Here is a 16,368-nt window from a genome sequence, read left to right as displayed (position 1 = left end):
CGCTTCTTCCTTCGGAGAACTAAGTTTTGATTGTTTCGTACTCGTCGCAACATTCTCGCCCGTGTTGCGATCTTCTCTTCGACTAACTGTTTGCAATTGCCGTCAAACCATTCGTTTCTATGATCAGGAACTGCACCTGGCAGCGGGTCGAATGCCCTTCCAGCCATTTTCAAGAGTAGCTGTGCCAAGCTTCACTTCCGTGGGTAGCGCTATCTCCAGTCTAGCGTTCCACAGTTGCTAAAAGGGGGACCCTGCTCTGGAAGGTTGTAAAGTGATGAATATTCATCTTTTAGTTTTTCAGATGTTGAGAGTATAGTAAAATATTCGGGTATTTTAGCTATTGATTAAGGTGTATTTGAAGATGTATTTTGCATGTCGTGGATGCACATGTAGTATATTTGCATCCACGACATGCAAAATAAATCTTCAAATATACCTTAATCAATAGCCAAATTACCTGAACACCCCACCTTACCCTAAACATCCGAAACTTTCGACTTCCCCCCTTAATGTTTGGTCGCGGCGTTCGATTTCGGCGGGTATTACACAGCGAGTAGGTGCGAACGTTGATGGCCCCGGAGAAGAACCTGCCGTCGATTACAACTCGACGACTTTCACTTTCCGATCACACCGATTCGTTCTTCGTTATTTGTAACATTTGTAACGTCTGAGCCAACATTATAAAGTTGTATATTCAGTCATATATTCACGATAATATCTTTGTTTCCTTTTTTGAAATTTGTTTTTATCTACCGGTGTACATTTTGCTGAAACGACAAAGCTACAGTCTACAGTAATATTTTTTATACATAATACATTATACATTATACATTATACATTATACATTATACATTATACATTATACATTATACATTATACATTATACATTATACATTATACATTATACATTATACATTATACATTATACATTATACATTATACATTATACATTATACATTATACATTATACATTATACATTATACATTATACATTATACATTATACATTATACATTATACATTATACATGATACATGATACTTTATACTTTATACATTTTACATTATACATTATACATTATACCGAAAATACATTATTACAGAAAATTGTGAAACTGACAATTCTAAATGAAGGCGCAGCTTATTGCTTTTGGAGTGAAATACCAGGTAAACTAAAAGAATTAGATTCTTGATGTCAAAGAACAACTTATAGAGTAGACTTCAATGCTTAATTCAGTTAACAACAAAACCCATCTTTAACCCACATTTCAGAGAAAAAATTGCAGTTATGTTTTCAAAAAACACTTGATTTCACATTTGTTCCCTTTTAAGTGCGTTTTATTCTCTTCAATTCGACGTTTTTAAGAAACTATTGATTACGAGATTTTCTCAGCTCTCCAACAAAACCAACAGATTTGAAATAGCTGTCACACTTCTTGTACTAGAACTCGTTAAAGGCAAACATAACTAAAAACTGAAAATAGTGAATAACTCTGCAGTAGTAAATTTTGGCCGTATGCGTTAGTTTTTTTTTTTCATCAAATAAGGTCCTCTATCACCCCTTACAGGATCTTAAGTGAGCTCCCTAACATTTTGTATACTGGAAAATGTCATTTGAAACAGTCTTTGGATCACGTTTCTTTCCATATTTTTTGAACCACCTGTTTAATCACTATGAAATTTATTATTGAAGAATTTGAAAAACCGGGAGACAATGTTTTTCGCAGTGATTTCTATACTTTTCTAAAAAACGGGCAAATATGGACAATGAATACAAGAAGACATGATAGATTGCAGTTGTAAGATTTGAATACTTTATGAAACTGCACTAAATGAATTCTTCTTCTTTTCAATATTAATTTAAAATTAATGTTCATAAATCATTTCGGTGCCTGCAAAGCAGGTTGCCTTCTCACGATACAGACACCGTCCCTGGTACATGTCAAACCGATGAAGAAAGGCACACTGCTGTAATGATTCCTCTCCTTCCCTACAAAAGTAGAAAAGGTTACAATACGTTGCATGGATTCTAAAAGCATATCCATCTGATGGGCACGGGGCATCCGGCAATAAAACCGGCAGAAAACCATCGGGTGTTGTAATCGGATTAGAACTGGTAGAAACTGATGAACTTATCGAAGTAGTTCCAGTGACTTCGGTTGTATCAGGGTTGGGTGTTTCCTCAGCAGTCTCGCACTCATAATCGTCCTCGCACATTCCACTTTCTGGATTGAAATTTTGTTCTTCAGCACAATACAGTTTAGTTGGTACACCATCCGCGCAGAAATAAAATTGGTTGCAATTTTCAGCAGGCAGAAACACAAATTCACCTTCCGGACACACCACGTATGCAGAAATGTAACTGGAAAATGCAGTTACCAAAACGCCATAGTCGTTACTTAATAAAAGCAGTAGAAAAATAGCTGGAAATGAAATAGAACTTTTCTATGAACACGATATTGGTTTGCCTGAGTTTATGTTCTACCATATTTGTAATGAGCCATAATTGTGAACGGAATTGTTTATAATAATCAAGCACACTTAGTCAGCTATCTCTGTACAAATGACATTCCGCTTGAATTGCCCAATCGTTTTATAAACTGGTTTCTCTACATGTACGTTTCCTGTTTCAAGGAATTTTATCTGACATATCTCTTGACAAACAGACGCATTGGTTGAAGATTGATTACATTTTTTTTTGCAATGATGGTCCAACGATATAAATAATACTAGTAGGATTCCTAGGAAACCATCCACATAGCTTAGTATGCATTCGTCATTAGGTACTAGTTAAAACGTAGAATGAAAAAAAATGTGCCTCCTGATTTGAGGTTGTCAATTCGATCTACTTTAAGAAGTGTCAATTTGTTACCTCGAAAAAAAAAATATTAAGAAAAACCTTCTCAGGCTTTTTTAAAGAGTCAGACGATATGTTATGATGTTGGGGCGGCTTCGAAGTAGTGATTAAAAGTTTCGTTTGCCGAAAAGAGTACCATGAATTTTGAATACTCATATGAATTTTGAGTACCGTAAACTGGGGTGACTTTGATCACTTTTCTGATTGTATCTCAAATATTTTCAGAATATACCGAAAACAATATTATTCGATATTTTTAAAATAAGTACTGGCATGCATTGAAAAAGATTCAGTCACTACTTCAAAAGTTTAGCAACATTTTTGCTGTTTTTGAATATGCTCTAAAAATTTTACACCAATCATCATTCCGGGGTGACTTTGATCACTTCATTGTTTTGCTGAATTTGGTGTAACACTTTGCTACTTTCACTAAATTGAACAGCCTTGAACGGCTTAAACGAGTTTATAAATATGGAAAGCAATTTGGGGGCCATTCACATTCTACGTGAACAGTTTATAATGGCGAATGTACGAGATTCATACAAAATTTTTAGAATATATATGAATTGTTATCCACTGATAGAGAAGGTGGTCTAAAATCATCAAAAACTAGTCCACGAGGAATATGACTTATGAAATTGGCCAAATTTGCATGTTACCTCACGTCTTGGGTTTTTGTTAAGAAGAAATATGTAATACGCTGTGGAGAATATTGGGACTCAACATTGCCTTCGAGGGAAAACTACAACAATAACAATAAAATGTATTGTTATAATATTTGTTCATCTTAAGAACTAATCTGGGAACAAAATAAAAAAACTTTACGTATTGCAACTTGTTGTTTTGAATCTACTTGAACCGATTGTTTGTATGCAACAAAAATCGCCAAAAATACACTTTATTTTCAATTAATATTTTAGCATGAAAAACACTCTTTAAATAGCAGGAAATGCATGAGTAGTAGCAATGCGAACATATATCCACGCATTCAGTGAAGATTACGACAAGTCCCAAGCACTACGAGCGCTTTTTTACCACATCAAATATCTTAAAATAACAATATAGTTCACTCTCGAATTTCCCATATATTCCCGTGAAGACAGACAGGGAACACCCCCTCTTGTGGTGAAAAAGGTAACTAAACTCATTGCACAGTGGTACAGTAAGGCAATTTAGGCGGACATAGGCTTTTCGTTGCGATTTTGGTTTGCGGTTTAAAGCCATAGTTTTTGTAAAAAGTTGTTTCTTATACATAGTCCTCTATTCATGTGTGAATGAAAATTAGGGTGGTCCTAAAATCAACGAAATAAAACATTCTTCGGCAAACTTGTAGACCAACTAATTCTAGGTAACTTTGTAAAAAAACTTTTTTGTAGACATGAAATTTGGTTTCCAAAAACAGTCTTTTCGCTCTATTTTTTCAATTCAAATTTAAAAACAAAGTTTTCTTCGGTAACTTTAATCAAAAATACGCCAATTTTGACGAAAAACATTGTCGGTATATTATACAGATGAAGAGTTTTCACTATTTCTATTTTAAAAATAGGCCCTTTTGATATATTGATGTCTCCGTTTAGGGCAAACATAAATAATATTTTTTGGTATCATCTGACAGAACAAATATTGTATAAGTATTGTAAAGAAATTCCGAAAGTTGCTTAAAATTAGTTGATCTACAACTGTGCCGATGAATGTATACATTTATTTATGCGAATAAAAAGTTAGTTTTTTCATTTAGTCGACTTCAGGACCACCCTAATTTTCATTTGCACATAAAAGATAGACTAAATATAAGAAACAAGTTCTTAGAAAAAAATTTTACTCTAAAACCACAAAATCGCATCGAAAAACTCGTGTCCGCCTATATTGCCTTACTGTATCACTGTGCATTGTTGTTGAATTTCTGTGAGCGTGTGACATTCTCACACACGAAACTGAATTTACTCAATTTTAGATTTAGTTGACTCAATTTCATACTTTCACAGAAAAAAATATGTTGCAGATTTCGTGCGTATATTGTTTGTATGTAAAACTAACGCCATTCCGGGAGTTAAATATTGATAATATCATAGATGTAGCTTATCGAGGCACGAAGAAGAAATATTCAAATAATCAGGCCACGACGTGTAAATGGTGAACAAATCCCAAGTTGCTATATACGTGGTTCCCTGTGTAACTTCACTAGCTCAGATCCATCACGGGAAGCAACTACGAAATGTGCTGCCGTCAAGCTCAAGCTCAATAATCAGGTCACGAAGTGTACAATTAAATGAATATTTCAATTACCTCGTGAAAAAGATAAAAGGAGAAACCGCACAATGGTTGTTAATAGTCGTATATGGTTGTTGTGCAACTTTTAGCTTAGATAACACTTGAATGTTCTATCAATTTAACAATTTAAGTATGGATACATATCATGTTGTAATTGGTTTAAAAGCTTTTTTATATTATATATAAAAGATATTCAGCAAAACAAACATAATTAGTGATAACAACTGTTATGCAAAAACTATTATTTAATGTTTAGTTTTCTTCGTTTCGAAAGTATTTTTTGTTTATTTTTATCCCTCCGAATTTTTTGCTCTCGAGTTCTAATCTTCGTATTCATCACTTGCAGCTTTGCTTCAACCAGCATATTTATGTATTTACTAGCTGACTCGGCAAACTTCGTCCCGCCTGTTTTTGTGTTTAATTCAATAATTTTCAACATTCTAAATTCATTGATTTCTTGCGATTTGTTTATATCGTTCGAAATTATTGGTTTTATCGGAATGACAACATCCTCGACTTTTGCCTTTAGTACATCACCTCTATTCCGAAAACACTCATGTTAGGTGGTATTCAGTTATTTTCGTTGTTTTCCAGAAACTGAAAGTGGTCATCTTCGAATTCAAGATGGTGTCCAGGGTCAATGCTGGCTTCTATACATTATTTCGATTACGGAAATATTCATATGCAGTAGTATTCGGCTGTTTCCCAGAAGTTGCCATCTTACAATTCAAAATGGTGTCTGAGGTCAATTTTTAGCTCCATGCATCATTCTGGTTAAAGAAACACTCATATTGGGTGGTATTTGGTCCCTTTAGGCTATTTTTTTGGAGACAATTTCTGGCCCCTGAGCGTCATTCTGGTTTAAGAAACACCAATAATAGGTGTTATTTAGTCATTTTCGGCTGTTCTACAGAAACCGGAAGTCACCATCTTAGAATTCAAAATGTTGTCTGTGGTCGATTCTAGCTCCTGTGTATCATTCTGGTATCGAAACATCTCATATTGGATGGAAATCAGCCGGTTGAAGAAATTCCCATATTGGGTGATATTTGGTTATTTTCAGCAGTTTCCCATTTACCGGAAGACGTCATTTTACAATTCATAATGTTATCTGAGGTCGATTTGTAGCTTCAGTGCATCATAACAATCCCGGAAATACCCATAATGAGTGTTATTTGGTCTTTTGCCACTGTTGTTTAGGAACCGGAGTCGCCATATTGGATTTCAAAATGGCATTCGGAGACAATTTCTGGCCTCTGAGCATCATTCTGGTTAAAGAAACACCCATATTTGGTTGTTTTTGGGTCATTTTCGGCAGTTTTCCAGTCACCAAAAGTCGCCATTTTACTACTCAAAATGTTGTCTGAGGTCGATTTGTGGTTTCAGTGCATCATCACGATTTCGGAAATACCCATATTGGCTGGTATTTGGTCATATCTCGCTGTTTCTCAGAAACCGGCAGTCGCCATCTTGGATTTCAAAATGGTATTCAGAGACAATTTCTGGCCTCTGAGCGTCATTCTAGTTAAAGAAACATCCATATTGGTGGTATTTGGTCATTTTCCTCTTTTTTCCAATCACTGGAAGTCGCCATCTTACAATTCAAAATTTTGTCTGATTTTTCAAAAACCGGAAGTCGCCATCTTGGATTTCAAACTGGCATTTCGAGACAATTTCTGGCCTCTGAGCGTCATTCTAGTTAAAAAAAAACCATATTAGGTGGTATTTGGTCATTTTCGGCAGTTTCTCAGTCACCGGAAGTCGCCATTTTACAACTCAAAATATTTTCGGAGGTCGACGAACGTACAAACCGTGGAACACCACCCATGGATTGCCTTATGCATAGGCGAACTTTATTATTATAAAATATTCGGCCGAGTCCACTTCACAATTAAATGTGAATTTTTTTCAGTGTACCCATTAGGGTAATATTATTGTCAAAAGTTGCTCTATTTCGCATGTCGTGAAGAACAAAATCAGAAGTGGCGCACCTAGCGGTCGAAAAGGTGACTAACGCTTCTGTCATTTTCAATTTGTCTTCATAATTTCACGTAAGTGAACTATATTGGTATTTAATATATTTGACCACATTTTCAAGAAAGAGGTACAGTGATCAAAGTCACCCCAGTTTACGGTACTCATATGTTTTGACAGTAGGGGTTTTATAACTTCGTCAGAAAGAGCAAGAGTTCGATTACCGGTACAGTCACCTGTCTTTTCCTAAGACAAGACGCGACAGCTGGCTTCTTATTTTTCTTTTCGTAACGGCCGTCATCCCCGTCGATATTTTTTTGAACGTTCCATACCGTTGATGCCAGAATGATTATTTTTAACAACTTCTGCAGGTCAATGAAAATAAAACAAATTATAATTGCAATATATAGGCGAATAATACTCAATTCTTATTTATTATTTTATGTTCAATAAAGCATACTTCTATTATCAAATTTTTTCTTCCTAAGTTTCTTGGTACCCAAATTTTTTCTTTCTAAGTTTCTTGGACTTCAACCGAAATAGTAATAAACATTACTCGGTAATATCGTGTACCTTGCATACTTTTGCATCATTATTTATGAACAATTATAATAGCTAAATTATGACTCTCCAGCATCACTGCTCTACAGTGAAAAGTAACCTCGTTGTATTTTCTACGTGACGATTGCGTTATCGAATTCAGCCAATCAGCAGCCGGTTCAAATTGGTTAAATGTAACGGTGACCAGCTGTCACGTCTTGTCTTAGGTCTTTTCGAGTTGGAAATTCGGTCGGCTGCCTTAGAGTTTAAGCTCATACAAAATTTTTAGAATATGTGTGAACGATTGTCCACGGGTAGGGGAGGGGATCTAAAATGATCAAAAACTAGTCCACGTGGAATGTGGCTAATGAAATTGTCCAAATTTGCATGTTACTTTTCGTCTTGGGTTGTTGTTAAGAAGAAAGCATGTAATACACTGTTTAGATTATTAAGACTCAACATTACCTGTGAAGAAAAATTTGCCAGAACAATCATGAAAATCGCTGTAATAATATTTTTTTGTTTTGAAAACTAATCTCGGAACAAAATTAGAAAACTTTACTTATCGCACCTTGTTGTTTCGTATCTGCTTGCACCGATTGTTTGTAGGCAATAAAAATCGCTCAAAATGAAACACATTTTTTAAATATCAGGAAATGCATGAATAGTATCAATGTACACATATCTAAGCACAATCAGTGAAAATTGTGTCAAATTCCCAAGCTTTAGGAGCACTTTTTTATCCTAAATATTAAAAAAAGGGGTAGAGGGATCAAAGTCACCCATCTGATCAAGGTCACCACAGTTTACGGTACTAGTTTCATCACTAATTAAATCTAATCTACTATATAAAAATGGAATTCCGTAAATAGACAATAAATAAATGAAAACGGTCCTAGATTGAACGTCAATTCATTGCCGAAGAGACATTTGGTTCCATGTTCGGACGAATTCCGTGAAATAAAAACATGGAAGTAGCGCCGAGGATAGTTGATAAGTGGAAAAGTGATTTTTGAGGTTAACCTTTTTTGACGTAGAATTACGTCTTACGGCAACATATACAGGAGACCAATTTGAATACAGAGATCCAATTTCAAAAACCAAAAAAAGTTGTTATCTGATTGTTCGAACTCCTGTACTGTTGAAAATTGTCAAGCCTTGACGAAACGCAAATTTCGACTTCTGATTGGTCGCTCAATGCTTCTTTCCCAAACAAGGTCGACTGAATATACCTCGTTGACTAGGAATGCGCGCTTTGTGATTTATGTATAATTCATTCCATATAACTGTACCGTTACCACACGGACGTTGGTTGCTGATCGTGACGAAGAAAGAAGGTAGCTGCAGAATTATTGGAAATGGCAGGCAATTCTACTAGAGAAAACGGGAGAACTAGAACCATCGGCAAATGGTTATCCGAAATAGTGATAATTGAACAAACTTGCCAGTGTTGTTACTGTTGTGAAATATAATAGCACCTTTTGGTGCGCTATAATTATGTGATTGAAGTAGTTAAGATTTTTCATCATGTGTAACAGACAGAAAACCGCAAATTTGACTTTGTGACGAAATGCTACGATGGGGGAGGGGGGAGTCAAAAAAACCTAAAAAAGCTACGTCATTTATGGATGTTCCCTTATCATGAATAAACGTAGCCGCAGCCCGTCGTAGTAGGTTACCTAGATATCCGCGTAGTTGTTTACGTGCAAATATGGTAACCTAGGTAACCTCGGCAGTGCTGTTCATTTATGTCAATTATGTCGGAATAATTCAACATTTTCAGTATGATTTGTTCGTATCAACAGAAACCGATTTGGGAACTTTTGATTTTCTTCAACGCAATGAAAACAGATGAAAATACATACAGTTGAAATTTAGGAATTGTAGAAATTCATCTCATATATTTCTGATATTTCAAGCTGGTTTTTGTAAATTTGAGCTGAACGTTTCAAAAATTTAACCCCCTAGTGCCCAATACCGCCATTTGGCGGGCTTCAGTCGAAGTTTTGAGAAGCTTCAATATGTACTTAAAAAGTGTTTATAATGATTCATAGTGATTTTACCGAAGCCCGTTTAGAAATTAACTTGGGCACTAGAGGGTTAAGTATTCTTAGTGTAGTGAGTGATTTTGTTTAGTGATTAAGTAAACAATGGTCCGCTAGTGATGAGAAAAACTTTGGTTGGCTGCTGAACGAGTCCCGTTGTAGCCGAAGATAACAATACGCGGATTTTGTTTTCTGAGGTAGGTGATTGAAATAAATACTTGAATTGATTGAACTAAGAAGAATCCATTCCATGGATTAGCAGATCGATTTAGTTAGAAAATATGCGTTTTTTTCTGTTTCCAATTGTGTTTTCATGTTGTATGAGATGAATTTATGGGCTGAGATGAATAATGGAGCTGTTCCCCTACCCCAAATGAATGGGTTTAAAATCAGCTTGCTACTCGGGTTCGGTTTCGCTATAATAAATGATAAATAATAAAAAAGTATGCATGGAAACCTATACGTTAGCTACAAATTGTACTTAAATGTATTTTTATGTTTGTATGTTTCGAGCCTTCCCCATAACAATACAAATCGATGGCAGCATTCCGAAATTAACGTAAAGGCACAGAACGGAAGGTCATCTGTGATTTGAAAACTGCAGAGTGCTAAGTGAATTTTGCAGCGCTCCCTTGTGGTGGAAAGAACGCATTTTACACGGAAAATAAATAGACACTGGTATAAATCTGCCAAGCGAAAACACTACAGGTGCACTTTTTAATGCGGTTATGTGTTTATTCTATATTATTACTTTTAAATTCTCTCAAGTTTCCCAGCAATAATGGTTATCACAAGCATTTGAAAGACGTTTTATAGTACACTTTCGACGTATGAGTACGAATAATATAATCGATCTGGAAATTTGCAAATTTTTACTACTGAAAGGTACGGGGATGAAAGCAATATTTAAATTGCGTCTGTCACGAAAAGTGATTAGGATTCGAATGCTCATTGAATCTGCGATCTCGAACCGTCCCAGATGGTCTCGAGGTACGATGCTAGCCTACCAAGCCAATTGTCGTAGGTTCGAGTTTCGGCTCAGAAGAGACTGTTAGTGTCAGACTGACACTGTCAGTAGGATCGTAGTGCTAGCCCCGCAATTGTCCTGTACACTCAAACAGTTGGATGCGAAGTCGGTGTATAACAAAATGTCGAGTTCCGATTTAGAATGTAGTAGCAAGGCTTTGCTGTGCTTTAGAATCTGCGATTTACATAGTATCGCTGCACCAGAGAGATTGCATATGCTATTCGCTAAATCCTTTGTACTACCATTGAAAAGAAGATATTGGTTACATCCTCATAATGTGAAAGATTATTCTAAGACTTATTTCAATTTAATATAAAAGTGTTCTAAATTAGTTTCGCTTCGACGCATATTGATTTTGTGAAATAGAACTCTGTGTGAAGAAGACCTGCTTTTTCGTGTGCATTTTTTGAAATAAGACCAGTAAATCAGGAGGTGTGAAACGACCCGGGGACAAGCTATTTCATTCGCACTCCTGCTCAACATGTCGACTGGCTTTGGTAAAATGTATGTATAACTGTGTTATTTAGGCCGAAGAGCAAGACTTCACATAGGGGTGTGCGAAACGGCTCTTTTGCAAAAGCGGCTCTGAACCGCTCACTCACCGTTCCGAACAGACTCATATGAACCGCTCATGGTTCACAATAATTCACGAGCGTTGACAGTTCGTATTTTCTCGGTAAACTTCGGGTTCGCGCGAATCCATCAGTTCTGGTGCGCTCAAAAAACCGTGGTGGCTCTTTTTCGTGAGCCGTTCATTCTTTCGCTCTTTTCTAAGAACCGGTTCATTCACACATTCAAATAAAATCATGATTTTTAAAATTATTCTATCAAATAAAATCATAATTTTTATTAATTTTCTATCGTTATCCTTCGGTTTTAAAATTCCGATTTAAAACAGTTCGAAATCGCTACAATAACAGTTCGCCCATGTACCAACTGTCATTTAAGCGGTTTTAATTCTTCATTAAAAAATTGAAGGATAATGATATAAAATCACGTTTGTTCAGAAAATTACACTCTTTTAGCTGATATATAAACACCAGAAATCCGTGAATAGTTAATATCGAAATATCGTTCGCAAAATTAATATGCTACAACCACATTATCCGTTGCTCCAGAAGCTTATCCAAGTTTATCTAATCTCATCCTCCTTATTTTTATTCCATCGGATGCATCTAGCATCAATGAGTCCAAAACCGATATACCTTCAGAGTTTGGATCTCGGGTGATCGATAAGCATGTGATATAATGAAATAACAGGATGAAACCTGTTTAGAAATTTCATGGTCGACTAAGGTATTGATTCAATATTATATAATTTCAGCTCGTAGTCGGCAGCGAGCATAAAAAATTTGCCTTTAGCTTATAAGATATTTAAGCCCATAAGGCATTAGACTTAATTGGCTCCGTAAAACATTAATTTGTTTTTTTCCCGTTTCAAATAAATGTTGTGTAAACAAAAAAAAATTTATAAAATATCAAGATATTTGCCGAACAAAATTTATCTGTACAACATCTTCTTACAACACGAAGTAGCACTTCCTTTAAACAAAAACAAAAAAAAAACACTTCATATTTGATTTATGACAACGATAAAGTTACAAACTAATTTTTATAAATAACTGTCGCTAACACAGGATACAATCGTGAGCGGAAGACCTTCGCAATAATTGCATCATTAACAGTTTCGAACACCCGGTTTTAAATAGCATTGATTGTGGTTCGTGTTCCAAACCAACATGTACGGGACATCAGATAGCTTGTGTTGATACTTTTACTTACTTCCACTATGCCACATTATAGATTTTCGAATATAAAAAATTGCACAAATGTGAAACTTTGCCGTTTTCGCACAACGTTTTTGCATTGCACGTAAAAGTTCGTATTAAACAGGTTAAACTGTTGAAATAACCGTCAATTCAAAACAACGAATAAATTATGCCACTTTATACCACTGTCGCAGTGGCATAAACGTACACGACAAATATAAATTGCTGAGGGCAAAGAAAATTCATTCGTGATTTTTCAGTCCTCTTTGTGTGCACTTTCTGTTTGATCATATACCTGAAGTTAACCTTCCGTTCTGTGGTAAAGGTATCTCGTAATAAATACTTCACTTCACTGTGAAATCAGAGTGAAGTGAATGAAGCCCTATTATCGGACTCACTTAAGGGAGAAAAACGTCGCAAAGTGACATCTGCCGTGAAATCTGGGTTATTAAGAGTGTCATATCACTGAAGTCAAAACAAAATGAAAGACGTTTCGCGACCATTTTGAACGGTGAAATGATTCTACGAAGAAGGGATAAATCAGGAAAATTGATTGATTTGTGATCTAATGGTCCTTGTCTCAAAGCGGTCAAAGTTTCAATTTTTACCGTTGAAAAAAATGCATGCTAGTTTATGAAATTTTTCGATACCGACAAATAAAAGTTTTTTGATGCCATATGTTTTAGAAATGCAGAAAACGTCAAGATCTGGTGTTATTTAAAAAATTCTACTTTCTGGGACTTAGAAATTTTTGAGCTGGGAAACCTTCTCAATTTCACTTCACTGTCAATGAGACACCCACCCGAAGAAATGTTCAATGCTAAGAGATGGCGCTGTAGTGGTAATGGTAGTAAAATCGAAATTTTCACGAGCATTTTGCTTAATGACTGGAAAAACTGCTATAAGTTACCCTGTTTTTATATCATTCTAACTTTCTAGTACTTACTTTTACTATATGCAATCTATTTTTATCCAAAAAACTTGATTTCCCTTCACAACTACATTGAGTCAACGGAGTTGTATAGGAAAATCAAGTTTTTGGATAAGAATAGATCGCATATAGTAAAAGTAAGTACTAGAAAGTTAGAATAATATAAAAACAGAGTAACTAATGGCAGTTTTTCCGGTCATTAAGCAAAATGCTCAGGGAAATTTTGAATTTACTACAACTACCACTACAGCGCCATCTCTTAGCATTGAACATTGTTTCGGGTGTCCCATTTCACTTTAATTTTTGTCACCTTACTCGAGGTGGAATCGGGAATAGGTCTGAAAAAGTGGAGTGAGCGTGAGAGTGAAATAAAGTTAACCGTGAAGTGACTCCCGTAATAAACACAACTGTCCCAGTTGGTGTACGAAAATGGTCGGGAAGCCATCACAGCTTAACTATTCAAACTCAAACACACATTGTATGGACTTCTGAAAATGCAATAAACAATTGAATTTGAAGGAAAACCCTATTTACCAAACATGTTTTCGTTTAGTTTAGCAACTTATGACTCACCCGTTATAACCGTCTACGATTGAGAGTTCAAGTCTCGTCTGGATAAGAAAAATTTGTTTCGCGTATAACTCACACCTTCTGTTCTCGTTCATTTTTCGCAACCTCGTACAACTACATACCTACATTGCCCGCTTTACCTAACTATTCTAGACTATAAATAATAATATTTTTACAAATACGCTCGGAAAGGCGGTTTTCTCTACTTACTATACTTACTTATAGCATTTGATTTATATATATAAATCTTATTTGATTCGTTTCAATATAATTGCGAAAAATGTTGAGTTTCGTGGTTTTATTAGTAAGTTAACTAATTGCTTAGATTAAATGTGAACCCTTGCAATAAACTAAGTTGATGTAATACTGTTCTGCTTAATTGAAAAACACTTTTTCGAAATAAACAAATAATCTTTGTTTGGTAGCACGGGAAAAAAGCAATAGTCGGTACACGATAAGTTCATTGGAGAAAATCACAACCATCTAGGAACAGGTGTTACCAATGATGCACAGTTTTTGTTCCTTGTCAAACACATGGAAAAAGGCACAGCTCTGCACACGTGAAACCCCGTCATGGCAGTATACATACTTGCTGCAATCGGAGGAATGAGGAAGGATTTCGATTCCTTCCCGAGGGCAGCCGTAGGGATCTTCTTCCTAAAATAGGTTTAAATTTGTTTTTGAATTTAACAATTCAATTAGGTAACATTTTACTTACATAACATTGAACATTGGACAATACGTCACAGCTATTAATTTTACTGTTCCAGTACAGATTTTCTGCACATTTCATCATGATTTTCTTCCCATGGAAGCATAACACATAAGCGTTGCATTCGTTGACCACAGGTAGGAAAACCGGACTTTCTGGATCCTCCTCTGGACAGTCTTCGGATGGCGCTGAAGAACTGGTTGATTCCGTCGAACTCACCGTAACAGTTGTTTCATCTTCTGTCTCTTCTGGTGCTTCCGTCTCTTCCGGCGCTTCTGTCTCTTCCGTCTCTGGTATCGGAGCATCACCGCAATCAACATTTTCCGGAAAATCACAATCACTTGTTTCTGGATTAAACCACAAATTTGGTGGGCAAGAGGCTTCTTCGCTAAGCATTCCACTTTCGCAGACAAAGAATTTGGTACAATCAAACGGACTGGGGACAAGCGTCCCATCCTCCAGGGTCATGCATACCGTGGGGTCAAAGTTCTGACCAATTACGCTTGTTACTAAGGTTGTAATGAAAATAGTTACGTAAGTGTACCTTTTAAATGGCGCCATTTTAAACTGTCCTGGAAAAGAGAACGATATGAACTGGTAGTGCATACTCGTAAAAGCCGATATAAATGTACTTTTTCTTGGTTGGTTATCGGAAATGTTAGCTATGTTTTGGTTGTTCCTATCTTATGACTTTTAGTGGTATTCTGCTGGTTCAAGGTATTTCCCGTTTTCACAAGGTTTGACTCACACACATTATATAGGTTATCTACGAAGGGCACAGGAAAAGCGTTGTTTTTCTGCTTATCAAGGAATGAGCGATTGCATTAAACTGTCTTATTTCACAGTGAATATACAGTTTATCTGCTTGCCTTTCTCCTAGCGAGGTACGCATAGCAATCACTGCGAAAATCGAAATACTGAATAAGGTCCAATGTGCAGTTATAACTGACAAGTTTCGTTTCAAAAAGCGTATTGTCGATTACCATTATCTTTTCTATAACATCTACCTGAACAACTGATTTATCAATTTGGTATTAGCTTCAATTGGAAAAAGGAACAAAAATCACTTGTAGAAATGTTCTACAATGTTTTTAAACTTTTTTAATTATTGTGTAAAACAAATATAAAAAAAAAACAAAATAAGGAAAATTGTTATACTTTTGACAAAGACGAAGTATCCGTTATCTATTTGCTGAGTGATTTGAGTTGCTAAGTAGCTAACATACCACCTAATCAACAAACTGAGAATTTTTGTGAACTACAAATATATTACTATTGAATCGAGCTTTTCTTCACGCTGGTATTATGATTAAGAAACGATGATTAGTTGAAAATTTGTGACGCGTTTTTTCGTGTAAAGTTCTCATAAACTCAGTGATTTATGAATTCTGGAGTACTATGTGATAAAGTCGTATGTCTAAACGTGAACAAAACGAGTGAAAGTTATATCCTTTGTATGTACTTCACAAGCACAGATCATCTCTCACTCGTTTTGTTTACGTTCGGACATACGACCTTATCACGAGGTAAGTACGACAGAATAATTATTGTCGTCGTGTTCAGTGTCAACATTGGCAGTAGAACTTGCAAACCAAAGGTATGGCGCCTGCGATAGATTCCAATAGATGGCGTGAGAGAAAAAGGTGTACATTTAGGCGTCATAACAACGAATAA

At 35.7% G+C, this 16,368-nt stretch overlaps 2 protein-coding genes across 3 annotated transcripts; both read right to left on the bottom strand.

Annotated features, from left to right (window-relative positions):
* Positions 1-1,650: 1,650 nt before the first annotated feature.
* LOC129724691 (uncharacterized) lies at positions 1,651-2,609 on the bottom strand. Its single transcript, XM_055679796.1, has 2 exons — positions 2,484-2,609; positions 1,651-2,421 (listed from the first exon to the last, which is right to left on the bottom strand). The coding sequence occupies exons 1-2, from the start codon at positions 2,500-2,502 to the stop codon at positions 1,865-1,867; spliced, it is 576 nt and encodes a 191-aa protein (XP_055535771.1). The 5' UTR covers positions 2,503-2,609; the 3' UTR covers positions 1,651-1,864.
* Positions 2,610-14,265: 11,656 nt separating this feature from the next.
* Positions 14,266-15,283, bottom strand: LOC129724247 (peritrophin-1-like). 2 transcript variants are annotated; one of them, XM_055678973.1, is made up of 3 exons: positions 15,239-15,283; positions 14,701-15,183; positions 14,266-14,639 (listed from the first exon to the last, which is right to left on the bottom strand). In XM_055678973.1, exons 2-3 carry the CDS (start codon positions 15,160-15,162, stop codon positions 14,466-14,468), a joined length of 636 nt encoding a protein of 211 aa, XP_055534948.1. In that variant the 5' UTR covers positions 15,163-15,183; positions 15,239-15,283; the 3' UTR covers positions 14,266-14,465. The 2 variants fall into 2 exon arrangements, with proteins under 2 accessions (XP_055534948.1, XP_055534947.1); XM_055678972.1 differs by having other exon boundaries at positions 14,701-15,278.
* Between the last annotated feature and the right edge of the window lie 1,085 nt (positions 15,284-16,368).

Source organism: Wyeomyia smithii, chromosome 2 (assembly GCF_029784165.1).
Source record: "Wyeomyia smithii strain HCP4-BCI-WySm-NY-G18 chromosome 2, ASM2978416v1, whole genome shotgun sequence".
Lineage (NCBI taxonomy): Eukaryota > Metazoa > Arthropoda > Insecta > Diptera > Culicidae > Wyeomyia > Wyeomyia smithii.
Note: the sequence above shows the minus strand (reverse complement) of the source record. Positions and strands in the feature narration are given on the sequence as shown.

What these genes read in the sequence shown, in the direction of transcription:
- LOC129724247 (XM_055678972.1), bottom strand. Translation starts at nt 15,255, where the DNA reads ATGGCGCCATTTAAAAGGTACACTTACGTAACTATTTTCATTACAACC. An exon ending in TGTCCAATGTTCAATGTTAT is followed by an intron (nt 14,640 to 14,700) that starts GTAAGTAAAATG and finishes AACCTATTTTAG; the next exon opens with GAAGAAGATCCCTACGGCTG.